The sequence below is a fragment of the Heptranchias perlo genome, unplaced genomic scaffold (assembly GCF_035084215.1).
Source record: "Heptranchias perlo isolate sHepPer1 unplaced genomic scaffold, sHepPer1.hap1 HAP1_SCAFFOLD_160, whole genome shotgun sequence".
Lineage (NCBI taxonomy): Eukaryota > Metazoa > Chordata > Chondrichthyes > Hexanchiformes > Hexanchidae > Heptranchias > Heptranchias perlo.
Window position 1 is genome coordinate 96511 of NW_027138859.1, and position 18701 is coordinate 115211.

Sequence of the window (18701 nt, forward strand, 5' to 3'; positions counted from 1 at the left end):
AGTGGGGGCGGGGCTCGATGAGGATGGTCGTGTCGGGCGACCAATGCCGGGAGTGTGGGGGCGGGGCTCGGTGAGGATGGTCGTGTCGGGCGACCAATGGAGGGAGTGTGGGGGCGGGGCTCGATGAGGATGGTCGTGTCCGGCGACCAATGGAGGGAGTGTGGGGGCGGGGCTCGATGAGGATGGTCGTGTTGGGCGACCAATGGAGGGAGTGTGGGGGCGGGGCTCTGTGAGGATGGTCGTGTCGGGCGACCAATGGAGGGAGTGTGGGGGCGGGGCTCGGTGAGGATGGTCGTGTCGGGCGACCAATGGAGGGAGTGTGGGGGCGGGGCTCGATGAGGATGGTCGTGTCGGGCGACAAATGGAGGGAGTGTGGGGGCGGGGCTCGATGAGGATGGTCGTGTCGGGAGACCAATGGAGGGAGAGTGGGGGCGGGGCTCGATGAGGATGGTCGTGTCGGGAGACCAATGGAGGGAGTGTGGGGGCGGGGCTCGATGAGGATGGTCGTGTCGGGCGACCAATGCCGGGAGTGTGGGGGCGGGGCTCTGTGAGGATGGTCGTGTCGGGCGACCAATGGAGGGAGTGTGGGGGCGGGGCTCGATGAGGATGGTCGTGTCGGGCGACCAATGGAGGGAGTGCAGGGGGCGGGGCTCGGTGAGGATGGTCGTGTCGGGCGACCAATGGAGGGAGTGTGGGGGCGGGGCTCGATGAGGATGGTCGTGTCGGGCGACCAATGGAGGGAGTGTGGGGGCGGGGCTCGATGAGGATGGTCGTGTCGGGCGACCAATGGAGGGAGTGTGGGGGCGGGGCTCGATGAGGATGGTCGTGTCCGGCGACCAATGGAGGGAGTGTGGGGGCGGGGCTCGATGAGGATGGTCGTGTCGGGAGACCAATGGAGGGAGTGTGGGGGCGGGGCTCGATGAGGATGGACATGTCGGGAGACCAATGGAGGGAGTGTGGGGGCGGGGCTCGATGAGGATGGTCGTGTCGGGAGACCAATGGAGGGAGTGTGGGGGCGGGGCTCGGTGAGGATGGTCGTGTCGGGAGACCAATGGAGGGAGTGTGGGGGCGGGGCTCGATGAGGATGGTCGTGTCGGGCGACCAATGGAGGGAGTGTGGGGGCGGGGCTCGATGAGGATGGTCGTGTCGGGCGACCAATGGAGGGAGTGCAGGGGGCGGGGCTCGGTGAGGATGGTCGTGTCGGGCGACCAATGGAGGGAGTGTGGGGGCGGGGCTCGATGAGGATGGTCGTGTCGGGCGACCAATGGAGGGAGTGTGGGGGCGGGGCTCGATGAGGATGGTCGTGTCGGGCGACCAATGGAGGGAGTGTGGGGGCGGGGCTCGATGAGGATGGTCGTGTCCGGCGACCAATGGAGGGAGTGTGGGGGCGGGGCTCGATGAGGATGGTCGTGTCGGGAGACCAATGGAGGGAGTGTGGGGGCGGGGCTCGATGAGGATGGACATGTCGGGAGACCAATGGAGGGAGTGTGGGGGCGGGGCTCGATGAGGATGGTCGTGTCGGGAGACCAATGGAGGGAGTGTGGGGGCGGGGCTCGGTGAGGATGGTCGTGTCGGGAGACCAATGGAGGGAGTGTGGGGGCGGGGCTCGATGAGGATGGTCGTGTCGGGCGACCAATGGAGGGAGTGTGGGGGCGGGGCTCGATGAGGATGGTCGTGTCGGGCGACCAATGGAGGGAGTGTGGGGGCGGGGCTCGATGAGGATGGTCGTGTCGGGCGACCAATGGAGGGAGTGTGGGGGCGGGGCTCGATGAGGATGGTCGTGTCGGGCGACCAATGGAGGGAGTGTGGGGGCGGGGCTCAATGAGGATGGTCGTGTCGGGCGACCAATGGAGGGAGTGTGGGGGCGGGGCTCTGTGAGGATGGTCGTGTCGGGCGACCAATGGAGGGAGTGTGGGGGCGGGGCTCGGTGAGGATGGTCGTGTCGGGCGACCAATGGAGGGAGTGTGGGGGCGGGGCTCTGTGAGGATGGTCGTGTCGGGCGACCAATGGAGGGAGTGTGGGGGCGGGGCTCGGTGAGGATGGTCGTGTCGGGCGACCAATGGAGGGAGTGTGGGGGCGGGGCTCGGTGAGGATGGTCGTGTCGGGCGACCAATGGAGGGAGTGTGGGGGCGGGGCTCGGTGAGGATGGTCGTGTCGGGCGACCAATGGAGGGAGTGTGGGGGCGGGGCTCGATGAGGATGGTCGTGTCGGGCGACCAATGGAGGGAGTGTGGGGGCGGGGCTCGGTGAGGATGGTCGTGTCGGGCGACCAATGCCGGGAGTGTGGGGGCGGGGCTCGGTGAGGATGGTCGTGTCGGGCGACCAATGCCGGGAGTGTGGGGGCGGGGCTCGGTGAGGATGGTCGTGTCGGGCGACCAATGGAGGGAGTGTGGGGGCGGGGCTCGGTGAGGATGGTCGTGTCGGGCGACCAATGCCGGGAGTGTGGGGGCGGGGCTCTGTGAGGATGGTCGTGTCGGGCGACCAATGGAGGGAGTGTGGGGGCGGGGCTCTGTGAGGATGGTCGTGTCGGGCGACCAATGGAGGGAGTGTGGGGGCGGGACAGTTGAAAGCAGGCAGTCACTCGATGAAACCTGCAGGAAATGTGGCGACCCAGAGCTGGCAATGCTGAATGTCAGTGAGGAGGGAGGGTCTGGTTCTGTCAATGATGCTACCCCGTAACAAAGTCCAGCTGTTCTGGAGCCAAGTCACCTCGGGACAATGTCAAATCATTCGAACCACATGGAGCACCTGGTCCAAAGGTACAGACACGGACTGTGCTCATGCAGGTTGCCTCTGCCCACAGCTTACTCCCCCACCTCCGCCCTTACCTCAACGCCCTCCTCTGCCCTTTCCCTGGACCCTCCGGTCAGTGGAGCCTTCAGGCATCTTTCTGGAGACCAGTGGGCCGTGTCTCACTGGGTGTACTGTCCTCCACATGTATGCTGTGTTGTGGAAGCAGCAACCCCCAGCAAAAAGAACCCACTTTCTCCTGGCTGGTGGTGGGGCAGGGGGAGAGAATCAGCTCCTGGTCGTAGTACCGTGACCTCTGCTCGACCGATGCTCAATGAGGCCTGGCTCGGGCTTGGTGGCGATGCACTCTGTGGTTGAATATCCCGTGTCTCGGCTCATGTGGGCGAGGTACAGAAGGGCGGCTGGCATCAGTGGAATCATCCCCCAGTACCGATCAGCGGCTTCCAGAGGCGCAAAATAAAAATACTCACTCCAACTAAGTAAACACTACGCTGATCTGTTGGGCTGGTGAACGAACAGGAAAGGTTTGGTCCCCGTGTCAAGAACGCATTAAGTCGGCTGCAGCCGCTGTGGAAAGTGCCTGCTTTTCAAGCGATTGCCTCCTTACCTAGAGGGACAATGAGGAAGCGGATGTAGTTCAGCCAGTCGGGAGTCTTGTTTGCCAACTGCTCAACAAAGAACCTCAAGATGGTGCTGAGGAAGCTCTGGTCTCCAGCCACTGCCACTCTGACTGGAGGAGGCATCTGGGAGTTACAATTGCAGCTGTGAGGAGACAAGAGGATGGGGAGTGAAAACTGATCAGCTGCCACCTGCGCACGTCGACATTACGCAGCACTAACCCGCACAATCCCCGGAATGTGATGGAGGTGCACTGGAGGAACCCTGCGACGACACTCCTGCCAGCATGTCAGTGCAGGGGAAGAGGTCGGGGTGGGGAGGGCGGGGGCGCACTGGTGGGCACCCAGAGGTCGCTGGCCCCCCGCTGTGGCCTCTCGTCTCTCAAATCAGCCCAGGTCTCAGGAACCCGTGGCTGAGCTGGGCTGGGACCAGCGTGGAGGCCTTTGAGTTTATCCTCTAAGTTTGCGGTATTCCAGCTGGTGTGCTTGTCGGGATGACCATGCCTGGAACTCACCGGCTCACTGTACATTTCAGGGCAGTGGCGCAATGGTCAGCTGCTCTGTTCAAGTGGTGTTTTACCCCCTCCACTTCCCTTCCCTCCCCTCTCCTCTCCCCTCTCCTCCAGTTCCAAAGGTGCTAGCAGCCCTCTGCTACCTCTCCCAAGTGACCATTCTTCAATCTGACCCACTACTTTCTCCACAACACAGGGGGCACTGAGGCATAGCGACTGGAAGGGAAGGGGATCATCTCTTTTCACCGATAAATCAAGGCAGAAAACGCTTTTTGTTTAACAATGTGACTGTCACAACAGCAGCAACTTCTACTGTCGGGATGTGGGCATCGCTGGCAAAGCCGGCATTTACTGCCCCTCACTAATTGCCCTGAGAAAGTGGCGGTGAGCCTTCTATTTGAACCACTGCAGTCCGTGTACAGTGGCTCTTGTATAGTGCCTGTACATTACTGAAACGTCCCAAGGCACCATACAAAGAGGGACGTGAGGCATCATGCTGGGAGGAGGGTCACTGGGAGCAACTGAACGTTCGGTCAAACAGGTGAGTTTGGAGAAAGCTTTAGAAAGTAGGGAGAGGCACGGCAAGTCAGGAAGGTTTAGGACTGGAATCCCAGAGCGCAGCGGCATACCAGCTCAGGAAAGAAAGAAGAAAAGAAAGAAAGACGAGCATTTATATCGAGCCTTTCACCATCTCAGGAAGTCCCAAAGCGCTTTACAATCAATGAAGTACTTTTGAAACAGCAATGTGATAATGACCAGATAATCTTTTTTAATGATGGTGGTTGAGGGATAAATATTGGCCCCAGGACACCGGGGAGAACTCCCCTGCTCTTCTTCCAATAGTGCCCTGGGATCTTTTACATTCTCCTGAGGGGGCAGACGGGGCCTCGGTTTAACATCTCATCCAAAAGACGGCACCTCCGACAGTGCAGCACCCCCTCAGTACTGTATTGCAGTATCAGCCTGGGTTTTGTGCTCAGGTCTCTGGAGTGGAGCTGACAGTGTTATCACTGAGCCACGGCTGATACCCGAGATGGTACTCAAGGAGGAAATGGGACAGGGGACAACCAGCTGCCCCCTCACTGAAAACGCGCTTGTGTTGTTGGGGCTTTGGAGATCCCCTGCAGCTTTAACACTCACAGTGGCCACTGGTTACTTACAACCTCTGTATCCTCGTAACGATGGTGTTAAAGGCTGCGTGAATATCTGCCGCTGAGCACGTGCAAACCATTGGCTGGCTCTTCTCATGCAGTCGTTCATACAGATACTGGAACAAAGGAATCAATAAACTGAAATAAGTTTAACCACTCAACAACAACAACTCCCATTTATATACTGCCTTTAACACAGGAAAATGGCCCAGAGCGCTTCACTGGAGGGTAAATCAGACAGAAAGTGACACCGAGCCACAGAAGGAGATATTAGGACAGGTGACCAAAAGCTCGGTCAAAGAGGGAGGTTTTAAGGAGCGTCTTAAAGGAGGAGAGGGAGGCGGAGAGGTTTAGGGAGGGAATTCCAGAGCTTAGGGCCTCGGCAGCTGAAGGCACGGCCGCCAATGGTGGGGTGAAGGGAGTGGGGGGATGCGTGAGAGGCCAGAATTGGAGGAGGGCAGAGGTCTCGGAGGGTTGTAGGGCTGGAGGGGGGTTACAGAGATAGGGAGGGGCGAGGCCATGGAGGGATTTGAACACGAGGATGAGGTGTTGCTGGACCGGGAGCCAAGTCGGTGAAGCTCTCCATACTTAGAATTGATTAAACCTTTCTACCAAAGAAAGTGGATGTTTGAGCTGGGTAGTGGGACAACCGGGGTCTGCTTCGATGATCACATTGCTGTTGTGGGATCTCGCTGTGAGAAAATTGGCTGCCGTGTTTCCTACATTACAACAGTGACTACACTTTAAACGTACGTCATTGGCTGTAAAGTGCTTTGGGACGTCCTGGGCCTCAGTTAAATATTCGGGTCGAGCTGCCGGTGCCTGTCACATCCTCCACAGGCAGCTCACCCTTTCAGAGGACTGAATTTTGCTCAGGTAAGTCCCAGGAGATGGGGGGAGGATTGAAGGAAGGGAGGAGGCCGATGGTGGCTGGCAGATGTGCTGTGGAGCCCGGAGAGGCACTCCTGTTCATCCTGACTCCACTTTAAAATTTAAAACACAATGTTCCACCTACCTCTCTGGTGGCGGTTGCTTGCTACCCACACGAGCAAACCCTGAGCGTTCAGAGCAGCCCCATTTCCCCGAGGGGTCCTGAAACAGGCGTTAGGGCCCTCATTAGCACAGGCAAGGGGTGTAATATCTGCTCGAGGCGGCCGTCCTCGACAAATGAAGACCGTCTGAGGCTAATATGGCACAGACCTGCAAAATTGGTAATTTCCATCCCATTTCCAGCTAGAAAACGGGCGCAAAAATTTCTATCCCATCGAAACCTACAGCAGAGAAGGAGGCCATTTACCCATCGTCCCCGTACTGTCTCTCTGAAAGAGCTCTCCCCTCAACCCATTCCCCTGTACCCTCTCTCTGAAAGAGCTCTCCCCTCACTCCCATTCCCCTGTACCCTCTCTCTGAAAGAGCTCTCCCCTCACTCCCATTCCCCCTGTACCCTCTCTCTGAAAGAGCTCTCCCCTCACTCCCATTCCCCCTGTACCCTCTCTCTGAAAGAGCTCTCCCCTCACTCCCATTCCCCTGCACCCTCTCTCTGAAAGAGCTCTCCCCTCACTCCCATTCCCCTGTCCCCTCTCACTGAAAGAGCTCTCCCCTCACTCCCATTCCCCTGTACCCTCTCTCTGAAAGAGCTCTCCCCTCACTCCCATTCCCCTGTACCCTCTCTCTGAAAGAGCTCTCCCCTCACTCCCATTCCCCTGTACTCTCTCTCTGAAAGAGCTCTCCCCTCACTCCCATTCCCCCTGTACCCTCTCACTGAAAGAGCTCTCCCCTCACTCCCATTCCCCTGTACCCTCTCTCTGAAAGAGCTCTCCCCTCACTCCCATTCCCCCTGTACCCTCTCTCTGAAAGAGCTCTCCCCTCAGTCCCATTCCCCTGTACCCTCTCCCTGAAAGAGCTCTCCCCTCAGCCCCATTCCCCTGTACCCTCTCTCTGAAAGACCTCTCCCCTCACTCCCATTCCCCCTGTACCCTCTCACTGAAAGACCTCTCCCCTCACTCCCATTCTCCTGTACCCTCTCTCTGAAAGAGCTCTCCCCTCACTCCCATTCCCCCTGTACCCTCTCTCTGAAAGAGCTCTCCCCTCAGCCCCATTCCCCTGTCCCCTCTCTCTGAAAGAGCTCTCCCCTCACTCCCATTCCCCTGTCCCCTCTCTCTGAAAGAGCTCTCCCCTCACTCCCATTCCCCGTGAACCCTATCATTGAAAGAGCTCTCCCCTCACTCCCATTCCCCCTGCACCCTCTCACTGAAAGAGCTCTCCCCTCACTCCCATTCCCCTGTACCCTCTCTCTGAAAGAGCTCTCCCCTCAGCCCCATTCCCCTGTACCCTCTCACTGAAAGAGCTCTCCTCTCACTCCCATTCCCCCTGTACCCTCTCTCTGAAAGAGCTCTCCCCTCACTCCCATTCCCCCTGAACCCTATCATTGAAAGAGCTCTCCCCTCACTCCCATTCCCCCTGTACCCTCTCACTGAAAGAGCTCTCCCCTCAGTTCCATTCCCCTGTACCCTCTCTCTGAAAGAGCTCTCCCCTCACTCCCATTCCCCTGTACCCTCTCACTGAAAGAGCTCTCCCCTCACTCCCATTCCCCCTGTACCCTCTCTCTGAAAGAGCTCTCCCCTCAGCCCCATTCCCCTGTACCCTCTCACTGAAAGAGCTCTCCCCTCAGTCCCATTCCCCTGTACCCTCTCTCTGAAAGAGCTCTCCCCTCACTCCCATTCCCCTGTACCCTCTCTCTGAAAGAGCTCTCCCCTCACTCCCATTCCCCTGTACCCTCTCTCTGAAAGAGCTCTCCCCTCACTCCCATTCCCCCTGTACCCTCTCACTGAAAGAGCTCTCCCCTCACTCCCATTCCCCTGTACCCTCTCTCTGAAAGAGCTCTCCCCTCACTCCCATTCCCCCTGTACTCTCTCTCTGAAAGAGCTCTCCCCTCACTCCCATTCCCCTGTACCCTCTCACTGAAAGAGCTCTCCCCTCACTCCCATTCCCTTGTACCCTCTCTCTGAAAGAGCTCTCCCCTCACTCCCATTCCCCCTGTACCCTCTCTCTGAAAGAGCTCTCCCCTCACTCCCATTCCCCTGTACCCTCTCTCTGAAAGAGCTCTCCCCTCAGTCCCATTCTCCTGTACCCTCTCACTGAAAGAGCTCTCCCCTCACTCCCATTCCCCCTGTACCCTCTCACTGAAAGAGCTCTCCCCTCACTCCCATTCCCCTGTACCCTCTCTCTGAAAGAGCTCTCCCCTCACTCCCATTCCCCCTGCACCCTCTCTCTGAAAGAGCTCTCCCCTCACTCCCATTCCCTTGTACCCTCTCTCTGAAAGAGCTCTCCCCTCAGTCCCATTCCCCTGTACCCTCTCACTGAAAGAGCTCTCCCCTCACTCCCATTCCCCCTGAACCCTCTCACTGAAAGACCTCTCCCCTCACTCCCATTCTCCTGTACCCTCTCTCTGAAAGAGCTCTCCCCTCACTCCCATTCCCCCTGTACCCTCTCTCTGAAAGAGCTCTCCCCTCAGCCCCATTCCCCTGTACCCTCTCACTGAAAGAGCTCTCCCCTCACTCCCATTCCCCTGTCCCCTCTCTCTGAAAGAGCTCTCCCCTCACTCCGAATCCCCGTGAACCCTATCATTGAAAGAGCTCTCCCCTCACTCCCATTCTCCCTGTACCCTCTCTCTGAAAGAGCTCTCCCCTCACTCCCATTCCCCCTGTCCCCTATCACTGAAAGAGCTCTCCCCTCACTCCCATTCCCCTGTACCCTCTCTCTGAAAGAGCTCTCCCCTCACTCCCATTCCCCTGTACCCTCTCTCTGAAAGAGCTCTCCCCTCACTCCCATTCCCCTGTACCCTCTCTCTGAAAGAGCTCTCCCCTCACTCCCATTCCCCCTGCACCCTCTCTCTCTGAAAGAGCTCTCCCCTCACTCCCATTCCCCCTGTACGCTCTCTCTGAAAGAGCCCTCCCCTCACTCCCATTCCCCTGTACCCTCTCTCTGAAAGAGCTCTCCCCTCACTCCCATTCCCTTGTACCCTCTCTCTGAAAGAGCTCTCCCCTCAGTCCCATTCCCCTGTACCCTCTCACTGAAAGAGCTCTCCCCTCACTCCCATTCCCCCTGTACCCTCCCACTGAAAGAGCTCTCCCCTCACTCCCATTCCCCTGTACCCTCTCTCTGAAAGAGCTCTCCCCTCACTCCCATTCCCCCTGTACCCTCTCACTGAAAGAGCTCTCCCCTCACTCCCATTCCCCCTGTACCCTCTCTCTGAAAGAGCCCTCCCCTCACTCCCATTCCCCCTGTACTCTCTCTTTGAAAGAGCTCTCCCCTCACTCCCATTCCCCCTGTACCCTCTCTCTGAAAGAGCTCTCCCCTCAGTCCCATTCCCCTGTACCCTCTCACTGAAAGAGCTCTCCCCTCACTCCCATTCCCCCTGTACCCTCTCACTGAAAGAGCTCGCCCCTCACTCCCATTCCCCTGTACCCTCTCTCTGAAAGAGCTCTCCCCTCACTCCCATTCCCCCTGTACCCTCTCTCTGAAAGAGCCCTCCCCTCACTCCCATTCCCCCTGTACTCTCTCTTTGAAAGAGCTCTCCCCTCACTCCCATTCCCCCTGTACCCTCTCTCTGAAAGAGCTCTCCCCTCAGTCCCATTCCCCTGTACCCTCTCACTGAAAGAGCTCTCCCCTCACTCCCATTCCCCCTGTACCCTCTCTCTGAAAGAGCTCTCCCCTCACTCCCATTCCCCTGTACCCTCTCCCTGAAAGAGCTCTCCCCTCACTCCCATTCCCCCTGTACCCTCTCACTGAAAGAGCTCGCCCCTCACTCCCATTCCCCCTGTACCCTCTCTCTGAAAGAGCTCTCCCCTCAGCCCCATTCCCCTGTACCCTCTCACTGAAAGAGCTCTCCCCTCACTCCCATTCCCCTGTCCCCTCTCTCTGAAAGAGCTCTCCCCTCACTCCCATTCCCCCTGAACCCTATCATTGAAAGAGCTCTCCCCTCACTCCCATTCCCCCTGTACCCTCTCACTGAAAGAGCTCTCCCCTCAGTCCCATTCCCCTGTACCCTCTCTCTGAAAGAGCTCTCCCCTCACTCCCATTCCCCTGTACCCTCTCTCTGAAAGAGCTCTCCCCTCACTCCCATTCCCCTGTACCCTCTCTCTGAAAGAGCTCTCCCCTCACTCCCATTCCCCCTGTACCCTCTCACTGAAAGAGCTCTCCCCTCACTCCCATTCCCCTGTACCCTCTCTCTGAAAGAGCCCTCCCCTCACTCCCATTCCCCCTGTACTCTCTCTCTGAAAGAGCTCTCCCCTCACTCCCATTCCCCTGTACCCTCTCACTGAAAGAGCTCTCCCCTCTGTCCCATTCCCCTGTACTCTCTCTCTGAAAGAGCTCTCCCCTCACTCCCATTCCCTTGTACCCTCTCTCTGAAAGAGCTCTCCCCTCAGTCCCATTCTCCTGTACCCTCTCACTGAAAGAGCTCTCCCCTCACTCCCATTCCCCCTGTACCCTCTCACTGAAAGAGCTCTCCCCTCACTCCCATTCCCCTGTCCCCTCTCTCTGAAAGAGCTCTCCCCTCACTCCCATTCCCCCTGTACCCTCTCACTGAAAGAGCTCTCCCCTCACTCCCATTCCCCCTGTACCCTCTCACTGAAAGAGCTCTCCCCTCACTCCCATTCTCCTGTACCCTCTCACTGAAAGAGCTCTCCCCTCACTCCCATTCCCCCTGTACCCTCTCTCTGAAAGACCTCTCCCCTCACTCCCATTCCCCTGTACCCTCTCTCTGAAAGAGCTCTCCCCTCACTCCCATTCCCCCTGCACCCTCTCTCTCTGAAAGAGCTCTCCCCTCACTCCCATTCCCTTGTACCCTCTCTCTGAAAGAGCTCTCCCCTCACTCCCATTCCCCTGTACCCTCTCACTGAAAGAGCTCTCCCCTCACTCCCATTCCCCCTGTACCCTCTCACTGAAAGACCTCTCCCCTCACTCCCATTCCCCCTGTACCCTCTCACTGAAAGAGCTCTCCCCTCACTCCCATTCCCCCTGTACCCTCTCTTTGAAAGAGCTCTCCCCTCACTCCCATTTCCCCTGTACCCTCTCTCTGAAAGAGCTCTCCCCTCACTCCCATTCCCCCTGTACCCTCTCACTGAAAGAGCTCTCCCCTCACTCCCATTCCCTTGTCCCCTCTCTCTGAAAGAGCTCTCCCCTCAGTCCCATTCCCCTGTACCCTCTCTCTGAAAGAGCTCTCCCCTCACTCCCATTTCCCCTGTACGCTCTCTCTGAAAGAGCTCTCCCCTCACTCCCATTCCCCTGTACCCTCTCTCTGAAAGAGCTCTCCCCTCACTCCCATTCCCCTGTACCCTCTCACTGAAAGAGCTCTCCCCTCACTCCCATTCCCCTGTACTCTCTCTCTGAAAGAGCTCTCCCCTCACTCCCATTCCCCCTGTACGCTCTCTCTGAAAGAGCCCTCCCCTCACTCCCATTCCCCTGTACCCTCTCTCTGAAAGAGCTCTCCCCTCACTCCCATTCCCTTGTACCCTCTCTCTGAAAGAGCTCTCCCCTCAGTCCCATTCCCCTGTACCCTCTCACTGAAAGAGCTCTCCACTCACTCCCATTCCCCCTGTACCCTCCCACTGAAAGAGCTCGCCCCTCACTCCCATTCCCCTTACTCTCTCTCTGAAAGAGCTCTCCCCTCACTCCCATTCCCCCTGTACGCTCTCTCTGAAAGAGCCCTCCCCTCACTCCCATTCCCCTGTACCCTCTCTCTGAAAGAGCTCTCCCCTCACTCCCATTCCCCCTGTACCCTCTCTCTGAAAGAGCCCTCCCCTCACTCCCATTCCCCCTGTACTCTCTCTTTGAAAGAGCTCTCCCCTCACTCCCATTCCCCCTGTACCCTCTCTCTGAAAGAGCTCTCCCCTCAGTCCCATTCCCCTGTACCCTCTCACTGAAAGAGCTCTCCCCTCACTCCCATTCCCCCTGTACCCTCTCTCTGAAAGAGCCCTCCCCTCACTCCCATTCCCCCTGTACTCTCTCTTTGAAAGAGCTCTCCCCTCACTCCCATTCCCCTGTACCCTCTCTCTGAAAGAGCTCTCCCCTCACTCCCATTCCCCCTGTACCCTCTCTCTGAAAGAGCTCTCCCCTCACTCCCATTCCCCTGTACCCTCTCTCTGAAAGAGCTCTCCCCTCAGCCCCATTCCCCTGTACCCTCTCACTGAAAGAGCTCTCCCCTCACTCCCATTCCCCTGTCCCCTCTCTCTGAAAGAGCTCTCCCCTCACTCCCATTCCCCCTGAACCCTATCATTGAAAGAGCTCTCCCCTCACTCCCATTCCCCCTGTACCCTCTCACTGAAAGAGCTCTCCCCTCAGTCCCATTCCCCTGTACCCTCTCTCTGAAAGAGCTCTCCCCTCACTCCCATTCCCCTGTACCCTCTCTCTGAAAGAGCTCTCCCCTCACTCCCATTCCCCTGTACCCTCTCTCTGAAAGAGCTCTCCCCTCACTCCCATTCCCCCTGTACCCTCTCACTGAAAGAGCTCTCCCCTCACTCCCATTCCCCTGTACCCTCTCTCTGAAAGAGCCCTCCCCTCACTCCCATTCCCCCTGTACTCTCTCTCTGAAAGAGCTCTCCCCTCACTCCCATTCCCCTGTACCCTCTCACTGAAAGAGCTCTCCCCTCTGTCCCATTCCCCTGTACTCTCTCTCTGAAAGAGCTCTCCCCTCACTCCCATTCCCTTGTACCCTCTCTCTGAAAGAGCTCTCCCCTCAGTCCCATTCTCCTGTACCCTCTCACTGAAAGAGCTCTCCCCTCACTCCCATTCCCCCTGTACCCTCTCACTGAAAGAGCTCTCCCCTCACTCCCATTCCCCTGTACCCTCTCTCTGAAAGAGCTCTCCCCTCACTCCCATTCCCCCTGCACCCTCTCTCTCTGAAAGAGCTCTCCCCTCACTCCCATTCCCTTGTACCCTCTCTCTGAAAGAGCTCTCCCCTCACTCCCATTCCCCTGTACCCTCTCTCTGAAAGAGCTCTCCCCTCACTCCCATTCCCCTGTACCCTCTCACTGAAAGAGCTCTCCCCTCACTCCCATTCCCCCTGTACCCTCTCACTGAAAGACCTCTCCCCTCACTCCCATTCCCCCTGTACCCTCTCACTGAAAGAGCTCTCCCCTCACTCCCATTCCCCCTGTACCCTCTCTTTGAAAGAGCTCTCCCCTCACTCCCATTTCCCCTGTACCCTCTCTCTGAAAGAGCTCTCCCCTCACTCCCATTCCCCCTGTACCCTCTCACTGAAAGAGCTCTCCCCTCACTCCCATTCCCTTGTCCCCTCTCTCTGAAAGAGCTCTCCCCTCAGTCCCATTCCCCTGTACCCTCTCTCTGAAAGAGCTCTCCCCTCACTCCCATTTCCCCTGTACGCTCTCTCTGAAAGAGCTCTCCCCTCACTCCCATTCCCCCTGTACCCTCTCTCTGAAAGAGCTCTCCCCTCAGTCCCATTCCCCTGTACCCTCTCTCTGAAAGAGCTCTCCCCTCACTCCCATTCCCCCTGTACCCTCTCACTGAAAGAGCTCTCCCCTCACTCCCATTCCCTTGTCCCCTCTCTCTGAAAGAGCTCTCCCCTCACTCCCATTCCCCTGTACCCTCTCACTGAAAGAGCTCTCCCCTCACTCCCATTCCCTTGTCCCCTCTCTCTGAAAGACCTCTCCCCTCAGTCCCATCCCCCTGTACCCTCTCACTGAAAGAGCTCTCCCCTCACTCCCATTCCCCCTGTCCCCTCTCACTGAAAGAGCTCTCCCCTCACTCCCATTCCCCCTGTACCCTCTCTCTGAAAGAGCTCTCCCCTCACTCCCATTCCCCCTGTACCCTCTCTCTGAAAGAGCTCTCCCCTCACTCCCATTCCCCCTGTACCCGCTCTCTGAAAGAGCTCTCCCCTCACTCCCATTCCCCCTGTACCCTCTCTCTGAAAGAGCTCTCCCCTCAGCCCCATTCCCCTGTCCCCTCTCTCTGAAAGAGCTCTCCCCTCACTCCCATTCCCCCTGAACCCTATCATTGAAAGAGCTCTCCCCTCACTCCCATTCCCCCTGTACCCTCTCTCTGAAAGAGCTCTCCCCTCACTCCCATTCCCCTGTACCCTCTCTCTGAAAGAGCTCTCCCCTCACTCCCATTCCCCCTGTCCCCTATCACTGAAAGAGCTCTCCCCTCACTCCCATTCCCCTGTACCCTCTCCCTGAAAGAGCTCTCCCCTCAGTCCCATTCCCCTGTCCCCTCTCACTGAAAGAGCTCTCCCCTCAGTCCCATTCCCCTGTACCCTCTCACTGAAAGAGCTCTCCCCTCACTCCCATTCCCCCTGTCCCCTCTCACTGAAAGAGCTCTCCCCTCACTCCCATTCCCCCTGTACCCTCTCACTGAAAGAGCTCTCCCCTCAGTCCCATTCCCCTGTACCCTCTCACTGAAAGAGCTCTCCCCTCACTCCCATTCCCCCTGTACCCTCTCTCTGAAAGAGCTCTCCCCTCACTCCCATTCCCCTGTACCCTCTCTCTGAAAGAGCTCGCCCCTCACTCCCATTCCCTGCTCTTTTTCTGTCAGCCTTTGAAACCTGATATCAGTTCTACCCAAAATGTTAAGCTGTGTTTTCCCCTTTCAGGTCGTGCCTGGTGACCGGGTCTCCACCCTGAAGCAGTTGTATCTCAGATCCCCTTACCTGTCCCTGCCAGTCTGTGGTGTTCACCAGGATAATGCTCTCTGGCAGCTGGTCATCTGATATTAGGATCTGGTTCAGCTGGTCATAAACAGACTTACGAGGGACCTAGGCAGCAAAAGATGGAAATCGCAGCATCAGTGGCCAGCTTCAGAACGCAGCAATACAGCAAAGGGAAGGATGGTCTGTGGGGGAGGGAGGGAGGCAGTTTTTATGTATATATATATCATAAAATTGGGACAAAAATGCTGATCAAAACACTGAGCGACTTTTTTGAGGGGGGGGGGGGGAGGGGACATCAGAATTTCCTCATTGCGCCAGGGCATAAAGGGTGGTCTGGGCACAGCATGTAGGGCCGATGATCCCTACTCTGGATTTTCACCTGCGTGCTGGGCTCCGGCATGACCAGAAGAATCTGTCCTTCGATACTGTAAGAAAGATGCCCGTCAACATCCTCCGGAACACACTTCCTTCAGTGCTCTCCACACTCCCCCTTAAACTTGTGTGATAAGCCAGGAGTGACTGAGACCAGGCCATGCAGCTCGTACACACTGCAGTCTAACCAGACAGAATCGGCTTCTCAAAATTCCTTATTCCCACAGTTGGGAAAAAAAGGATCAAAAGTCTGATAACACATTTTTAAAGCCATTTCAGAAATGTAATCGTCCATTAATTTAATCTAGTTTCTTCTGATTGTTGATGTTTGTGACTCACACTGCCCGTTCGCGAGCTGCCGGGTGCCCCTCACTCACCGGACTCCACTGCCTCTCGCTGCTGCCCGCGAGATATCGGTCACGCATGGCCGTGCGTCGGAAACATGGAACAGCACTCAGCTCCCCCAGTCCCCAGTACAAACCTGGGAGCAACTGATTTGTTCGTGGAACACAATGGGCACCAAATATTAAAAAAAACACAAGAGACGGCTGAATGGGGGCTAAGGCAGCGGCTGAGAGGTAAACGGCGGGTTAATGTTTCAGTGGGATCACTCAGCAGGCCTTCTGACCAAGGGTCCCAATCGGTGCACCAGCCGTGACTCAGTGGGTAGCACTCTCCTCTCAGTCAGAAGGTCGTGGGTTCGGGCCCCACTCCAGAGACTAGAGTAACAACGACAACAAGTTGCACTTATACACCATCTTTAACATAGTAAGGAGTCCCAAGGCGCTTCACAGGAGCGTTAACAAACAAAATTTGACACCGAGCCACTTACGGAGATATTAAAACAGTGACCAAAAGCTTGGTCAAAGAGATTTTTTAAAATTCATTCATGGGATGTGGGCGTCGCTGGCGAGGCCGGCATTTATTGCCCATCCCTAATTGCCCTTGAGAAGGTGGTGGTGAGCCGCCTTCTTGAACCGCTGCAGTCCGTGTGGTGAAGGTTCTCCCACAGTGCTGTTAGGAAGGGAGTTCCAGGATTTTGACCCAGCGACGATGAAGGAACGGCGATATATTTCCAAGTCAGGATGGTGTGTGACTTGGAGGGGAACGTGCAGGTGGTGTTGTTCCCATGTGCCTGCTGCTCTTGTCCTTCTAGGTGGTAGAGGTCGCGGGTTTGGGAGGTGCTGTCGAAGAAGCCTTGGCGAGTTGCTGCAGTGCATCCTGTGGATGGTACACACTGCAGCCACAGTGCGCCGGTGGTGAAGGGAGTGAATGTTTAGGGTGGTGGATGGGGTGCCAATCAAGCGGGCTGCTTTATCTTGGATGGTGTCGAGCTTCTTGAGTGTTGTTGGAGCTGCACTCATCCAGGCAAGTGGAGAGTATTCCATCACACTCCTGACTTGTGCCTTGTAGATGGTGGAAAGGCTTTGGGGAGTCAGGAGGTGAGTCACTCGCTGCAGAATACCCAGCCTCTGACCTGCTCTTGTAGCCACAGTATTTATGTGGCTGGTCCAGATTAAGTTTCTGGTCAATGGTGACCCCCAGGATTTTGATGGTGGGGGATTTAGCGATGGTAATGCCGTTGAATGTCAAGGGGAGGTGGTTAGACTCTCTCTTCTTGGAGATGGTCATTGCCTGGCACTTGTCTGGCGCGAATGTTACTTGCCACTTATCAGCCCAAGCCTGGATGTTGTCCAGGTCTTGCAGCCTGCGGGCTCGGACTGCTTCATTATCTGAGGGGTTGTGAATGTAACTGAACACTGTGCAATCATCAGCGAACATCCCCATTTCTGACCTTATGATGGAGGGAAGGTCATTGATGAAGCAGCTGAAGATGGTTGGGCCTAGGACACTGCCCTGAGGAACTCCTGCAGCAATGTCCTGGGGCTGAGATGATTGGCCTCCAACAACCACTACCATCTTCCTTTGTGCTAGGTATGACTCCAGCCACTGGAGAGTTTTCCCCGATTCCCATTGACTTCAATTTTACTAGGGCTCCTTGGTGCCACACTCAGTCAAATGCTGCCTTGATGTCAAGGGCAGTCACTCTCACCTCACCTCTGGAATTCAGCTCTTTTGTCCATGTTTGGACCAAGGCTGTAATGAGTTCTGGAGCCGAGTGGTCCTGGCAGAACCCAAACTGAGCATCGGTGAGCAGGTTATTGGTGAGTAAGTGCCGCTTGATAGCACTGTCGACAACACCTTCCATCACTTTGCTGATGATTGAGAGTAGACTGATGGGGCGGTAATTGGCCGGATTGGATTTGTCCTGCTTTTTGTGGACAGGACATACCTGGGCAATTTTCCACATTGTCGTGTAGATGCCAGTGTTGTAGCTGTACTGGAACAGCTTGGCTAGAGGTGCAGTTAGTTCTGGAGCACAAGACTTCAGCACTACTGCTGGGATGTTGTCGGGGCCCATAGCCTTTGCTGTATCTAGTGCACTCAGCCGTTTCTTGATATCATGTGGAGTGAATCAAATTGGCTGAAGACTGGCTTCTGTGAGATGGGGATATCAGGAGGAGGACGAGATAGGTTTTAAGGAGAATCTAAAAGGAGGTAGAGAGGCGGAGATGTTTCGGGAGCGAATTCCAGAGCTTAGCACCTAGGCATCAGAAGGCACGGCCGCCAATGGTGAAGCGATTAAAATCGGGGATGGACAAGAGGCAAGAATTGGAGAACATAATCTAGGCTGACACATCCAGTGCAGTACTGAGGGAGCGCTGCACTGTCGGAGGGTCAGTACTGAGGGAGTGCTGCACTGTCGGAGGGTCAGTTCTGAGGGAGCGCTGCACTGTCGGAGGGGCAGTACTGAGGGAGCGCTGCACTGTCGGAGGGGCAGTACTGAGGGAGTGCTATACTGTCGGAGGGTCAGTACTGAGGGAGTGCTGCACTGTCGGAGGGTCAGTACTGAGTGAGCGCTGCACTGTCGGAGGGGCAGTACTGAGGGAGCGCTGCACTGTCGGAGGGGCAGTACTGAGGGAGCGCTGCACTGTCGGAGGGTAAGTACTGAGGGAGCGCTGCACTGTCGGAGGGGCAGTACTGAGGGAGCGCTGCACCGTCGGAGGGTAAGTACTGAGGGAGCGCTGCACTGTCGGAGGGGCAGTACTGAGGGAGCGCTGCACCGTCGGAGGGTCAGTACTGAGGGAACGTGGCACTGTCGGAGGGTCAGTACTGAGGGAGTGCTGCACTGTCGGAGGGTCAGTACTGAGGGAGTGCTGCACTGTCGGAGGGTCAATACTGAGGGAGTACTGCACTGTCGGAGGGTCAGTACTGAGGGAGTGCTGCACTGTCGGAGGGGCAGTACTGAGGGAGCGCTGCACCGTCGGAGGGTCAGTACTGAGGGAACGTGGCACTGTCGGAGGGTCAGTACTGACGGAATGCTGCACTGTCGGAGGGTCAGTACTGAGGGAATGCTGCACTGTCGGAGGTGCCAACTTGCGAATGAGACGTAAAACTGAGACCACGTCTGCCCTCTCAGGTGGCTATAAAAGATCCCATTGCACTATTTTGAAGAATAAGAGGGGAATTCTCCCCGGTGTCCTGGCCAATATTGATCACTCAACCCAGACCAGTAAAACAGATTATCTGGTCATTATCACATTGCTGTTTGTGGGATCTTGCTATTCGCT

At 56.8% G+C, this 18701-nt stretch overlaps 1 protein-coding gene across 1 annotated transcript in view; it reads right to left on the bottom strand.

The window, feature by feature from the left end:
* Nucleotides 1–18701, bottom strand: part of si:ch211-126j24.1 (phosphofurin acidic cluster sorting protein 2) — a gene marked incomplete at its 3' end in the record, with an annotated part of 536875 nt that overhangs the window by 93700 nt on the left and 424474 nt on the right. Inside the window, exons 14-16 of the mRNA XM_067977559.1 lie at nucleotides 14698–14802; nucleotides 5040–5146; nucleotides 3358–3512 (exon numbers count right to left, since the gene is read on the bottom strand). Coding sequence (XP_067833660.1) covers nucleotides 3358–3512; nucleotides 5040–5146; nucleotides 14698–14802 — 367 coding nt within the window. The remainder of the gene's footprint in view (nucleotides 1–3357; nucleotides 3513–5039; nucleotides 5147–14697; nucleotides 14803–18701) is intronic.